The 14,117-nt window shown below is 42.9% G+C and overlaps 1 protein-coding gene across 1 annotated transcript in view; it reads right to left on the bottom strand.

Annotated features, from left to right (window-relative positions):
- Nucleotides 1-600: 600 nt before the first annotated feature.
- Nucleotides 601-14,117, bottom strand: part of LOC145348249 (atrial natriuretic peptide receptor 2-like) — a 79,053-nt gene continuing 65,536 nt past the window's right edge. The window contains exons 22-23 of the mRNA XM_080196451.1: nucleotides 7,309-7,400; nucleotides 601-660 (exon numbers count right to left, since the gene is read on the bottom strand). Of these exons, the coding sequence (XP_080052577.1) occupies nucleotides 601-660; nucleotides 7,309-7,400 (152 nt within the window). The remainder of the gene's footprint in view (nucleotides 661-7,308; nucleotides 7,401-14,117) is intronic.

The following is a 14,117-nucleotide window of genomic DNA, read 5'->3' as shown; positions in this document are numbered from 1 at the left end:
TGTCAATAATCCATCCAGGTCCATCCCTGAAAAGGGCCTTTGGGAGGCCTCAGTGCAGGAGGCAACTCCCAAAGATAGATCCACGCTATCCTACTAGGATAATTTGACAAGTCCTGAAGACAAGAGACACTGAGAAGAAAAGAAAGCAAAGAAGGAAAGAGTTATTCCTGCAAACCGTACTCGCTACTTGTCACGGTCAAATGTTTTTGCGGGTAATTAATGTGTTACAATACATCTTAAATGTAGATTAACATCTACATAGCCACCATCTTGGTTGCAATTGATCCTGATTGATTACATAATTGATACCAACAACAAATTGTGCTCAAATTAAACTGTCAACAAACTGGAAGTATTAAAATTACAACATTGGTAGACTCACACAAAATTACACTGCTAACCCAAAACCAAATCTATGAGCACTCCTCAACAATGTTAATATGATACACTCCTATTTATACACCACACAAAACAATGATTGTCATAATATCCTGCTTTGGACAGTTGACAGGATATTGATGGTTGGGGAAGTTTGGTAGAGTGCAGCAAAGGCTGTCTTCAAGCTGGAGTGACTCGTTTAGAACTTCCTCTGTCTCTGGTTCAGTGTGACCCATCACTTTCTTTCCCTTCCAGCCACCAGGTAATCATTTCTCCTTTACCCTAAGGAGGAAAGTATAGTACTGTAACTTTGATGTTCAAATTCAATTTAAAATGAATTAACAGATAATGAAATAAACCTTTTTCCAGTGTTTTGCTTGACAAGAGTCCAAATAGTTGGTTTAGCAGCAGACAATTGAAAAAGATTCTTTTAAGAAACTTTAGACTTATATGTTCCTCGCTCATGGTGTTGTGGAGGGGCTGTAATGGAATCGAAATGGGGTCTTGGTTTGCTAACAGTAAAATGGATACAATACACTGCAACACGGTGGCACAGTGGTTAGCACTGCTGCCACACAGCTCCGGGGACCTGGGTTCGATTCCTATCTTGGGTCATTGTCTGTGCAGAGTCTACATGTTTCCCCATGACTGTGTGGGGTTCCTCAGGATGCTTTAATCCAATCCATATCTAGACTAAAATCACACATGGCTATTGCAGTTTCTTACAAGCTCCCATTTCTTCATGTAAACTCCATCCCACAATGTCATTACTGTTCAGGATCCATGAACACAAGTAACTTCTTACCTTCTATTATCTCTTGAGTTTATCCAAACTGATTCTACATGTTGACCTCCAGAACAAAGCTAATCACTCACCACTGTACCAATGCCCTCCTAAATTAACAGAGATACCCCACCAAAGTTTTCCAGCTTCCCGTCCTTCTGAAACATTGAGTACCCTTGAGTATTCCGATCCAGCCTTGGTCAATATGATAAGTGTCCCTTTAAGGACAACGCAGCAGAAGAAGAGTCATCTGGTCTAGGTTACCAACTGGGACTCAGAGTGGGGAATCACCCCAGGAGGAGGAGCTCTCTGTAGTAGAATTAGTTACAAATGTGCTGTTCATGAGCCATGGCTCTGAAAGTATAGAATTCCAATCACTTCATAGCCATATTTCTGTAATGGATATCAGATCATAGGCCTATTTCTATCTAATCTGTCAATTCATCCATTTTATTATGAAAGCATTCAGATACAACAACCTTTCGTTCTTCCTTTTTTACTATTTTGGCCGATTCTGCCCTTATCTGCTGACCCATTCTTAAATTTGGATGCCCGGTCCCCATACGCCATACTCTGTTATCTATCCCTTTAAGGCTACCTTGCCTTTGCCTTTCCCTTTAATCTTCCGTATCTTCCCTCGAGTGATCCCGTTGGTCTGTGGAATTCTCTTCCCCAGAGAGCAGTGGAAATTGGGTCACGGAGTCTATTAAAGGCTGAGTTGGGCAGATCTATGATTGATAAGTAAGTCAAAGGTCGTGACAGGGAGGGGCAGGCAGGAAAGTGGAGTTGAGGCTTATTGAATGGTGGAGCAGACTCAAGAAACTGAATGGCCTGCTCCTGTCCCTGTTTCTTTTGGTCCTTTGGAATTCAGTCACTGAGATCTTTTTTCACAGTGTATCTCAGACTGTCTATTTAAGCCATTCCCTACAAGCAGTTAGATTCCGACTGTAATATAAATAGACAAATACCCTGGTTATGTGGCACTAATTTACATGCAGAGTCTCCATTGAGATATTTTGTTCTTGATCAAAGTGTACAAAATCCTGACAAATTAAAAGCATCTGAAATGGAGGCAGCATTTCTGAAGATGATCTCTGCAGAAAGCAGTAATTGGGTAGCATGTGTGTGTTCTTTTGAGTGGCAAATGGTACAATTAGCCGCTACATATCCAGTTTTGGAACAGCTGAACCTTCCAGGGATTTGAAAGTGATAACCAGCTGTGAGCACTCTCAAGTGCAATTTTAGCTTTCTCCCTCTGGGGCTGAGCCGCATAAAGCATCGTGTCAAACCACTGAAGCCTCGTTTGAGACTTGCATCTACATTTGGCCAAAAATCAGTTGCAATGGCATCTTCTTTGCCCAAAGGAGTTACAGCCAGATAAATGGATACCTAGTGGATGACGTGATTATTCCCGGGTGGGAGAGACTGGTTGATATCTACCGCTCGTTCCGCATTTCAGCATGAACTCAAAGAAAATGTGTTTTCCATGTTCTTTAGCCGAATCTGGGCTGATTCCCAGTGCAGTACTGATGGAATGCTGCACTATTCGGATGAGATGTTAACACAACATTCTTTCTGGTCTCTCACAGACATGGGAATGAATTTCTTCTCTTGAAGGGTTGTTAGTGTTTGGAATTCTCTTCCCCAGAGAGCAGTGGAGACTGGGTAATTGAATATATTCAAGGCGGAGTTAGACTGATTTTTGATTGACAGGTGTTAAGGGTTATGGAGGACAGGCTGGAGAGTGGAGTTCAGACCATTAAGGGGGTCATCAATAGATCTCCCGGGGGCTTCATGGAGTACGCGCTGCCTTATTGAACGAGCGGAGGTTCGCCCAATGGGAAGTGGTCAGCACGGACATTTAATCCCGTTAGTCTATCTGGATTGTACCTGACTATGAGCCACAGTCCTTGGTGCAAAATACAGGGTGTTGCTGATGGGAAACTAACATTTGGATGATGTACTACAGCCACAATCTGATCTTATTGAATGGCTGAGCAGGCTTGAAGGGCTGAATGGCCTACTGCTCCTATATCTTATGAACTAATGATCTTATCATCACTCTGTTGTTTGAGGATTCCAGCTGTGCACAGGCAGCCTGCTGTGTACCCCATATCACAAGATTTCAAAATATGTCATTAGCTGTGACGTACTTTGGGACACTCTGACAGTCGCTATATAAAAGCAAGATGTTCTTTTTCAAAATGTAAATGTTATGGTTACAATAAGTGTTCTGAAGCTCTTTCCTGACCTTTATTAGATCCATTTGAAAGAAGCCTACAAAAGCTAAAGCATTTATTTTACTCGTCTTGGAAACAAAAAGTACTTGGACATGTAAAATCTCTATGAATGAATGGATCTCCCATGGCGTCCCTCACAGATATTCCAGAGCCCAGATGTGACATTTAGATGCTGAGATATTTACCTGGCCAGTTGTTTTAAGGTCACTGCTTATTTTCTGTGGGAAAGTGGTCCAAAAATGCAAGAGAAAGCAATTGTAAATCTGCGAGGTCATTGAGAGAGTAATTGTACTGTTAGAAAGCCCTTGCTTCAGTTACAAATTTCACAACTAAAAAGGATAGATTTTTGTTTAGGTAAGGGTATTAAATCGAAGTAAGATACAGTCATTATTGAATTGAATGGCAGAATACGTTCCAGGGCTGAATGACCTGACATTTTTCCTGTATAAGTCAACAAAACCATTTTTTAAGGTATTCATTTGACTTCCAAAGTGTAATCTTCTAAAACGTGATTCCATTGAAGGAGTGTTTGAGTTTATGACAAAATAAAATGTATGTCTTTTTTTGATTGCCTTGCCTAATGTCCATATTTGCACATTTCCAGTTGAGGTCATTAGAAAGCAATCAGAGTGGAAATCGTGCCAATTCTCTCTTCACATTTGTGGGTGCCTTTTTTTAATTCATTCATGGGATGTGGGTTTCACTGGCTGGCTCAGCAATTATTGTCCATCTCTGAGGGCATTGAAGAGTCAACCACATTGCGGTGGGTGTGGATGCACCTGTAGACCAAACCAGGTAAGGGCAACAATTTCCTTCCCTAAAGGATGTTAGTGAACCAGATAGGTTTTCAAGAGAATCAGCTATGGTTTCATGGTCATCACGAGACTTTTAACTCCAGACTTTTATTGAATTCAAATTTCACCATCTGCCCTGGCGGGATTTGAACCTGGGTCTTCAGAGGAGTACCCTGGGTCTCTGGATTACTAGTCCAGCGACAATACCACTACACCACTGCCTGACTTAAGTTTAACACAGACACTGCCACTCTATTTACATTGAAATTACAACACAGGAACAGACCATTCATGCCAGTGTTCCACACCAGCCTTCTCTCACTTATTTACATCTCATCCCATCAGCACATTCCTTTCTCCTTCGTGAAATTAACTAGCTTCCTGTTGAATTGATCAGCGCTATTCCTCACAATGATATAACATAGTAACGCATTTTAACCAGTCGCTGCATAAAGGAGCTTCTCTTGAATTCGTTTATTGGATATATTACTGAACATCTTAAAGCCTGAGGTTTTGAACATCCTCCACAGTTGGAAACGTTTTCTCCACATCGACTCTGCCAAGTCCATTCATAATTTAAATGACCTTTATTTAAGCTCAACTTCATTTAGGAATGAATAATTAGCTACTGGGAACCTAATTGGGAATGACACACATTCATGTTCAGATTCGCCAAGATGCAATTTGCTTCGCAATAGGCATTAAAATAGAGCCTGTATAGCTTTAAATAAATAATGTTAAAAGGGACTGAATATTCTTGGTTCAAGGGTTAAACTAATGACCAAAAAACCTATAGTCAAAATTGCTGAATAAACTTCAGCTATTGGACAAAGGCCTTTTTGCATCATTATATTAAACGTGTCACGGGTAATCTTGTATGGGGTGAAAATCTCCCATGATTTCTGAACAGACAATAATGATGTGAGTAGGTTATCATGGTGACTATGTTAGTGGGCTAGTAATCCGAGGTCTGCCTGATCTGGAGACCTGAGTTCAAATCCCATCCTGGGATTTATAGGGTACCAGATCAGAAATTCCAAGGTATGTTATGAAGCCACACTAGACCACAACAAATTTTCTATTTTGGCATTAGGGTGAGGATAGGGTATTCCACTCCAGGTGTGATTTTACTAACATACCAGGGAACTTTTACCAAAACAAACTTTATTTAACAACACAGTTTAACTATAACAGATAACTTTTAACAGTTAAACAATACTTTATAATTACTAAATTTAAGCTACTAATTAAGCTTTAACAAATTACTTTTAACAATTAAACAATACATGGCAAGATACAACTCTTAACTGTAACTATCACTATTAGTTCCAATCAAGCAATACTTCTCTTATAGAGTTAAACCCCACTTTGAAATTACTTAGCATATATGTTCTGACTTAGATTATCAGGCGCTGAGCTTTCAGAAAGCCTTTGGAGAGAGAGAGAGAGAAACACAGAGAGACACAGAGGGACATTTTTTTCTTCCACCAGCTTCATGTAGCAACTGCTCTTGGTTTAAAATGAAAATGAAACTGATTTATCCTGCAAGCTTAACTCCTTCCATTAACCACATGTCCCTGTCAATGAACTGAATCAAAACTCACATGACTTTGCATACCAAGTCATAAATCCCAGGAGAAGCAAAATAAACAAAAGGTTCATTAACTCTACAAAGTACCATGTGCCTACTTAAAATCAGTCATTATCCTTCAGTCTCAGCGTTTGAGCTGCGTATTTTCCCAGACAAATCAACTTATAACAAACTACTACCTCTTAAAAGAGTTCCATCTTAAACACAAAAGATATCAAAATAGCACTGTATCATTACAGCTTAAAATTCAATTTCATGAAATCTAGAATTAAAATGGTAATGAAAATGAAACTCCCGAATATTTGTTAAAAACTATTTTACTTAATGTCATTTAGTCAATTATTGTCCACTTACCTATCTATTTCATCTAATGATGGAGTACCACGTGGACAGGGGGCTCAGCAGGCGGGGGGACAAACACGCAAACACTCTCTGCCTGCTATGGTTGTTCATTCATGGAATGGCACTGATTATGGAACTGGGCACCAAGTGGCCTGCAGAGAGCCAACCCCAGCCCTTTCCTCTGGCCTCTCGGAGGAGCCACCATCCTGTCTTCAATGGCCTTCCTTCAGGGATTTGGTGAGACGCGAGTGCAGCGATTGGCTGGCTGTTCTCAGGGACAGGATTTCAGCCGTACTGAGGAGAGTTCAGTCATGACATGTTCTCCTGCTGCCAGTCACTGTCTGTGTGGAGTTTGCACATTCTCCCCGTATCTGTATGGGTTTCCTCGCCGTGCTCCGATTTCCTCCCACACTCCAAAGATGTGCGGGTTAGGTTGATTGGCCATGTTAAATTGGCCCTAGTGTTAGGGGATAAGCAGGGTAAATATGTGGGGGTACAGGAATAGAGCCTGTGTGGGTTTGTGGTTTGTGCAGACTCAATGGACCGAATGGCCTCCTTCTGCACTGTAGGGTTTCTATGATTCAGTTAGGAAGTTAATTCCCTCAGGGCTCTTGAAGATCGGGACAGTGGAGGTGTCTCCAGTTTTGGCAGTGCATGTTGGGCCTTGTTCCTCCCTGTGTTAAAACCTGCCTGGGCTGACGATGAGCCTATTTTGTGCTACTCACCCAGGCTAATTTCAGTTCCAAAGGATGGGATTATCGGTTCCTTCCTACCGCATGTTTTCCAGTGGTGGAGGTGGCTCACTACTGGCCATCGGTGAGACTGGAAGATACCTACGGCATTTCACATGGTTCATCTGTCCAGCCACCTTGAACCCTGCCAAGGGGAAGTTCACTAATGTCCTTTAGGGAAGGAAATCTGCCGTCCTTACCTGTTCTATTCTACATGTGACTCCAGATCCATAGCAATGTGGTTGATTCTTAACTGCTCTCTGAAATGTCTGAGCAAGCCACTTAGTTCAAGGGCAATTAGGGATGGGTAACAAATGCTGGCCCAGCCAGAGGAACCCACATCCCCTGAAAGAATAAGGACCAGAAGATTCCACTGATGGGGACTGCTGGAAAATCTTGCCCAAAACATTTAATAATAAGTTGGCACTAATCAAGTAGAGAATTTTACCTTTACAAGCAGCGGACCACGGCAGGTGAGAATATAGCCGCCAATTTCTTTGAGGAGTTCAGAAGCACTGGAACTGCACTGTATCTTTAAAGCTAAAGGGAGGAGCAGAACAAAAATCAGAATTAATCAAATTAATGTTCACAGTTCACTATGTATAGGCCAGGACGGGAATCAGGACAAATAGATTGATAAACCAGGTATGAATGCACATTCTATAAGACCATAAAATATAGGAGCAGAATTAGGCCATTCGGCCCATCGAGTCTGCTCTGCCGTTCAATCATGGCTGATATGATTGTCATCCCCATTCTCCTGCCTTCTCCCTGTTACCCTTTCCTTGATCTTCCCATCTCAGCTTTGTCTGGTACATTTTACTTCTGACAATTATATTCCAGTTCGAGGGGTTCATATGAAATATCTGGGTCACTATTTTCAGGCCAATGGAATAAGGGAGGAGGGGAAGAGGGAAGGAATCCTTCTGAGAGTGTGTGAGAACCAGGCCTACAATTTAATGCACAGCCTCACAACCCAAAGTGTGCTTGACTCCAAGTCATTCATGAAGACAGTTGAATTGGTGAAAATAAACTAGCATCCAAAGGCATTGGTAATGTTGCAGCAATTTAAGTTTAGCTGACCAGGAAACCATTGCAACTTTTGTTGCAGTTTAGGACAGATCTCAGTGGAGCCACTCTCACTGATATGCTGCGGGATCGTTTAGTCTGCGGGGTAAATAATGAGGCCACCCAAAGGAAGCTATTAGCAGAGGCAGATATTAATTGTAAGAAGGAGATGGCGCTGGGAATGGAGAACGCTGAGAAGGGCGCACAGGAACTTCAGACTGCGCAAAATGTCATTGTTCACTAGTTAGGACAGGAGGCTGCAATCAGCAGTGGTGCCAAATATGAAGGTGTCATTTTAAAACGAGAAGCAAATGCAGCCACGAATAGAGCGGGGAGATTTAAAAGGGTCAGTTTTGGATTGCAATAGAGTGTTATCATAAGAACATAAGAAATAGGAGCAGGAGTCGGCCATCTAGCCCTTCGAGCCTGCCCCGCCATTCAATAAGATCATGGCTGATCTGAAGTGGATCAGTTCCACTTTCCCGCTTTCTCCCCATAACCTTTAATTCCCTTGTCTATCAGAAACCTGTCTACCCGTGACTTAAATATATTCAGCGAGGTAGCCTCCACCACATCAACGGGCAGAGAATTCCAGAGATTCACCGCCCTTTGAGTGAAGAAGTTCCTCCTCAACTCCGATCTAAACTGGTCTCCCCCCTCTTATCTTGAGGCTGTGCCCTCTAGTCCTTATCAGTCCTCTTATCAGTGTGGGGGGTTAATCATTCCCCTGAAGCCTGCAGCTATAAAGAGGCTGAATATGTATTTCTGTTACAGGAAAGGCCACTTAAAGCACCAATGTAAAAAACAGTCAAGTCTACCCAGTGACAGAGTTAGTAATAATCACAAGTGCACAATATGGAAGAATCCAATGCCAAGGATTTAAATGTTCAGTCATTGTTCAAGCTAGCCCCCATTAGTTTATTTATCAGTGGCACAAGTAGGCTTACATTAACACTGCAATGAAGTTAATGTGCAAACTGTGATGCTTTTGGTAAATGGTAGGCCCTTAAGGATGGAAGTTGATACAGGAGCATAATGGTGTCGAGGTCCTCATTGATGATGATGTACGAACAACAACATACAGGAGCTACTGCCACAGCCAATATTTACAAGAAGGGATCCAGCAATTGAGTTAGAAGGGTACATCATGATAAAGGTTACTGCCACAGTACCCGCCACCCATTGGCAGCAGTCTGCTCAGGCCCAAGTAATAAGGTCAGGCCAAGAGCCAAGTCTTTTGGACCATGATTGGCTCAGGGTAATCAAGTTAAACTGGATGAAAATCTTCCGAGTACAGGAAAGAGGGCGACCTGAGTTAATGAAGAAATATGAGCTTTTTTTGAGTTAGATAGGGGCCTTCAGGTGAAGATCCATGTAGGCCCAGAGGCAACCCCCCAATTTTTTAGAGCAAGTACAATACCATACGTCGTGTGAGAAAAGTCGGACACGGAACTGAAGAGATTGGAAGAACTGGATGCCGGTTCAATTTGCAAAGTGGGCTCCACGTATAGTCCCTGTAATAAAGCCTGACAAGACAGTCCATATCTGTGGAGACTACAGATTAACAGTTAATCAATCTGCCAAATTAGATAAGTATCCAATTCCGAGGATTGAAGACCTGTTAGCAAAGCTGGCTGGAGATCAATCTTAAATAAAACTGGATGAGTCGCACATATCAGCAATTTGAATCAGACAATGGTTCCCCAGGTTATTTTACCATAAACACGCACAAAGGTTTGTTCCATTATTCTCGCCTGCCCTTTGGAGTGTTGTCAGCATGCGTTATTTTCCAATGAATAAGGAAAGTTTACAGCAAGTCTGCCACAAGTTGTAGTGTCGATAGATAATGCTTTAATAACTGGATTGACAGAAGCTGAGCACCGAGCTAACTTAGAGGAAGTGCTGAAAAGGTTTTAAGAGGCTGGAGTTCAACTCAAGAAGGAGAAATGTACTTTTCAAGCCACTGAGGTAGTTTATCTGGAGCATCGCATAGATTACACCCAATGGAAGACAAGGTCAGTGTGATAAAGGAGATAACGGCCCCCAGAAGTAAATCTGAGCTCAAGTCATTCTTAGGAATGGTGAATTGCTTCGGACATTTTCTACCAGATTTGTGGACATTATTGGTCCTATTACATAAGCTGCTAACAGAAAGACCAGTGTTGGTTTTGGAAGATGTCCCAGAGAGAAGCTTTTAACAGAGGAAAAAATTCTTACATTCAGCAAGTTTTTGGTGCATTTTGACCCATCCAAGGAATTGGTGATAATCTGTGATGCCTTTCCATATGGCATTAGTGTGGTGTTATCCCATGAGATGGACAATGGATCTGAAAGACTAAGAGGATATGTCTTGAGAACTGTCTCCAAGAAAGGCTTCTCACAAATTGAGAAAGAAGGATTATCAATAGTTTTTGGTGACAAGGAATTCCACTAGTATTTGTATGTTCAGCACTTTACCATTCATTCTGATGATAGACTACCTTTGGGTCTTTTTTAAAGAAGACAAGGCTAATCTGCCAATTGCATTGGGAAGAATTCAGTTAATTGTCTCCGCCTACTGTTATACCCTCAAGCACCGCCTGGAACACACACAGTGGTATGGATGCACTTACTCATCTACCTTTGCAAGAGACTGTTGCACCTCCCCTAGTACCACAGGAAATTGTCATGGCACTGAGATCTGAGACACATTGACAGTCTCGGTGAAACAGATAAAGTATTGGACCAGTCAGGATTCACTGCTATCCAAAGTGAGGCACAGGATACTAATAGGTTGAGCTAATGAGCCAGCTTCTGAAGAGATAAAACCAAATTTGACACAAAAAGTTGAGTTGCCAAGATGGCATCATTCTTTGGAGAGAAAAAATAGTTGTCCCTGTATCAGGAAGAGAGTTGCTCCCAGCTAAATGACTCACTGACCATCAGAGTATCTCTAAGATGAAGGCGCTGCCTAAGGAGATGTGACCAGCCAATGAGACAGCTCTCTGAATTTTGGCACTAGCCCCGAGATGTTAGTAAGGAGGACATTGCAGTGTGGACAGATCTGGGTTTGTTGTTGGTGCCGTTTGGTATCAATGCCAGGTGGTCCATCCCGTTTCATTCCGGTTTTCCTTTGTAGCGATTGATTCTGCGTGGATTTGCTAATATTACTGGTGGAAACAAATGGAAACTCGAGCCCGTGATCAATACAATTTTCATCAATACAAAATCCATCAAGGAAACATTGTCTGCTTTGTCGCCAAGTCACAAACGGAGTTTAAACTCAAGACTAAGTCTTGCTACTTACTAATTGTGAACCAAGATATATATTCTTTCTTATCTCCTTATTGGAACTTTAAATCTCTTAATAGCCAAGTATTTATGTATTTTTTGAAGAGCAAAACGCAATGTTTGATGAATAATATGTATTGCCTTTCCTGTAACAATGAAAATGAAACTGAGCAAATCTTCTTCTTTCATAAGTAATGAGTGAATTGATCTGTGCAGCTGTCCTGTGTTAATCTGATGCGTGCACCAGTTCAAATCCTTGTTAATCACAATTTCAAGGAAGACATTGCACACTACTTTGTAAATCCAGCATGCACTGCATTGGCCAAGGCATCACCCTGTCAGTAACACACACAATGGCAATAATACTGGACTCAGTCAGTGACTGTTCCAGAAGATAAATGTAAATTCTATGTCCTTTAACCAGAAGCACTGCTTGGAAATGATTTAAAGGTTTTCACCCTCTCTCCGAGTTGGGGATGGCCCTAGTTATAAACATCCCAGAGGCTCAGTCAGTCTCTAATCATGATTGCAATTAACTGCTAAGCAAACCCTGCCTGCGGAGATTCCTACTGAGTTCAAACAGGGGAAATTGGCTCTGACAAAGGGCCATCTAAACTTGTAATGTTGGGTGGGATTCTCCCAAAAGAATTCTAAGTGTCGAATTTGCGTAAAAGCTGGAGTAAATCCCGCTGCTTTATTCAACAGGATTTTTAAAATGGATCTCCCACACTCTGTGCGTCACAGAGAGCCCTAGCACGAATCTCGTTAAAAATTGGGAGCGGTGCCTATTTCTGCCTAATAGACCAGCAGCTTAGTGCTGAGCGGGCCACGGCACCAATCTGTCACAGCAGAGATTGGCACATAGGCAGTAGCCCCACACTGCCACCTCGATCGCTGGCCAGCCCTCCGACCCTGTAACACTGCCCCTCCCACCCCCCCCAACACCTGAGCGCTGGGCTCCCGGACATCTCCAGGCCTGTCCCAAACCCCCATCCCCCCCCCAGCCCATTTCAATCACCCCACGACTGCTCCCAATCTCCCAATCCCCTCCCAACAATGGCAGCCCAAACTACACCCCTTCCCACAGCACCGACCCCCCCACAGCATGTTGATACCAACCGCCCACCCCAATGTCCAGCCCTGATCGCTGGCCTCTCTCCCTCTGTCACCAAGTCCGACTGCAGAGTGGCAGCGGGGCTCCCCCACCTCCACCGATCTCTCCCTCCCGAGGCCCTGCACCCCCAATAGGGCCCACCCCTTCTGGTCCTGCCCCCTTGGCACTGCCCAATACTGGCAGACCGTGCCAAGGTGCCTCCTGGGAAATGTCACTTTGCCCCTTGGACAGTGGCAGGAGGCCAGGCTGGCACTGCCCAGGGGGCACCCTGCTTTACCCCTGACCTCCCGGGGGGCCTCCATGGCCCCCCTTCATGCCCTCTGGAGTAAAACACTTCTACCTCGCATTAAGTTGATCTTTCTCAAACCCTGCTAAGACTGTAACACTACCTTTCCTTCTTTATGAACAGTATGCTTTGTCTGTATAGCGCGCAAGAAACAATATTTTTCACTGCATGCTGACACTTGTGACAATAATAAATCAAATCAAATCAAATCAAACCCTGGCCGAGGTGGAGGGGAGGGGAGCGAGCCTGAAAACTTCAGTCAAATAATTATTTCAATAATATATTCAGCTCCGTGCTGATTTTTGGTGTGGAGCCAACGACGCTGGAAATCTGGCACCAGGAGACCCGTGCAGGCCGGGGCTCCCCCAGCGGGAAGCCTGCTACACAACCTTCGCTTATGTCTCCCAGCCCATTGCACTGCTAGAGAGTGCAGCGAGCTGGAGCTATTGGCTCTATTCTCGCCCTCTAGGTGCTGTCAGACCAGCTGAGATTTTCCAGCACTTTCTGTTTTTGATTTACAATTTCAACTTCTCTTCTGATTGTCCCTACAATAAAGATCCAAATATATTATTCAGCAATGAAAGAGGCCATTCGACCCACCGTTTCTGTGCTGGCTCTTTCAAAGAGCTATCCAATTAGTCCCATGTCCTGCCCTTTCCTGATAGCCTCACATTCTTATTTTCATTTTTCAGGTATTTATCCAATTCTCTTTTGAAGATTACTCTTAAATCTAGTTTTTTCAGACAATATATTCCAGCTCATAGCCAGTCCTGAAGTAAACCCATCGATTCTCATCTGCCTGGGGCTTTATTCACCAGCATTTTAACTTTTATATTCTCTGATTACTGACCACCAGAGGAAACTCTTTTTCCCCCTTTGCTCTATTCAAACCCTTGTTGAAGAAAGGGTGTTAGAAAGCTGTAAAGCCTCACCACTATAAGCCAGCGAGCTTAATGGAGGCAAAACATCCAGAAACAATAATTAACATTAAAATTAATAGAAATACAAAAAATAGGAGTAGGAGTAGGTATTTGGCCTTTTAAGTCTGCTCCATCACTCATCATGATCATAGTTGATCCGCCATCACAAAACTATATGCCCCGTACCCCTTGACACCTTTACAATCTAGGAATCTATCTATTTCCTTCTTAAATACATTAAGTCACTTGGCCTCCACAATCTTCTGTCCTAGAGAATTCCACAAATTCGCCCCCTCTGAATGAAGAAGTTTCATCTCAGTCCTAAACGGTTCATCTAGTATTCATGTGACCCCTTGTTCAAGCCTCCCCCAGCCAGGGGAAAATAAAATTATCCCTGCATCCAGTCTGTCCAGCCCTGTCAGACATGAAGAGGCAATATAAAATAAATGATACGCTCTAGAGAAGGTGCAGGAACTGAGGGGTTTGGTTGTATAAGTGCATACACAATTAGAGGTGTCAGAATAAGTTGAAGGAGCAGTTAATAAAGAATACAGTATCTTGGGCTTTATTCAGAGGGACGTAGAGTAGCAACGTGCTTT

This window comes from Carcharhinus amblyrhynchos, chromosome 9 (genome assembly GCF_965287045.1).
Source record: "Carcharhinus amblyrhynchos chromosome 9, sCarAmb.v2.hapA, whole genome shotgun sequence".
NCBI lineage: Eukaryota > Metazoa > Chordata > Chondrichthyes > Carcharhiniformes > Carcharhinidae > Carcharhinus > Carcharhinus amblyrhynchos.
This window is presented reverse-complemented; position numbering and strand designations above follow the sequence as displayed.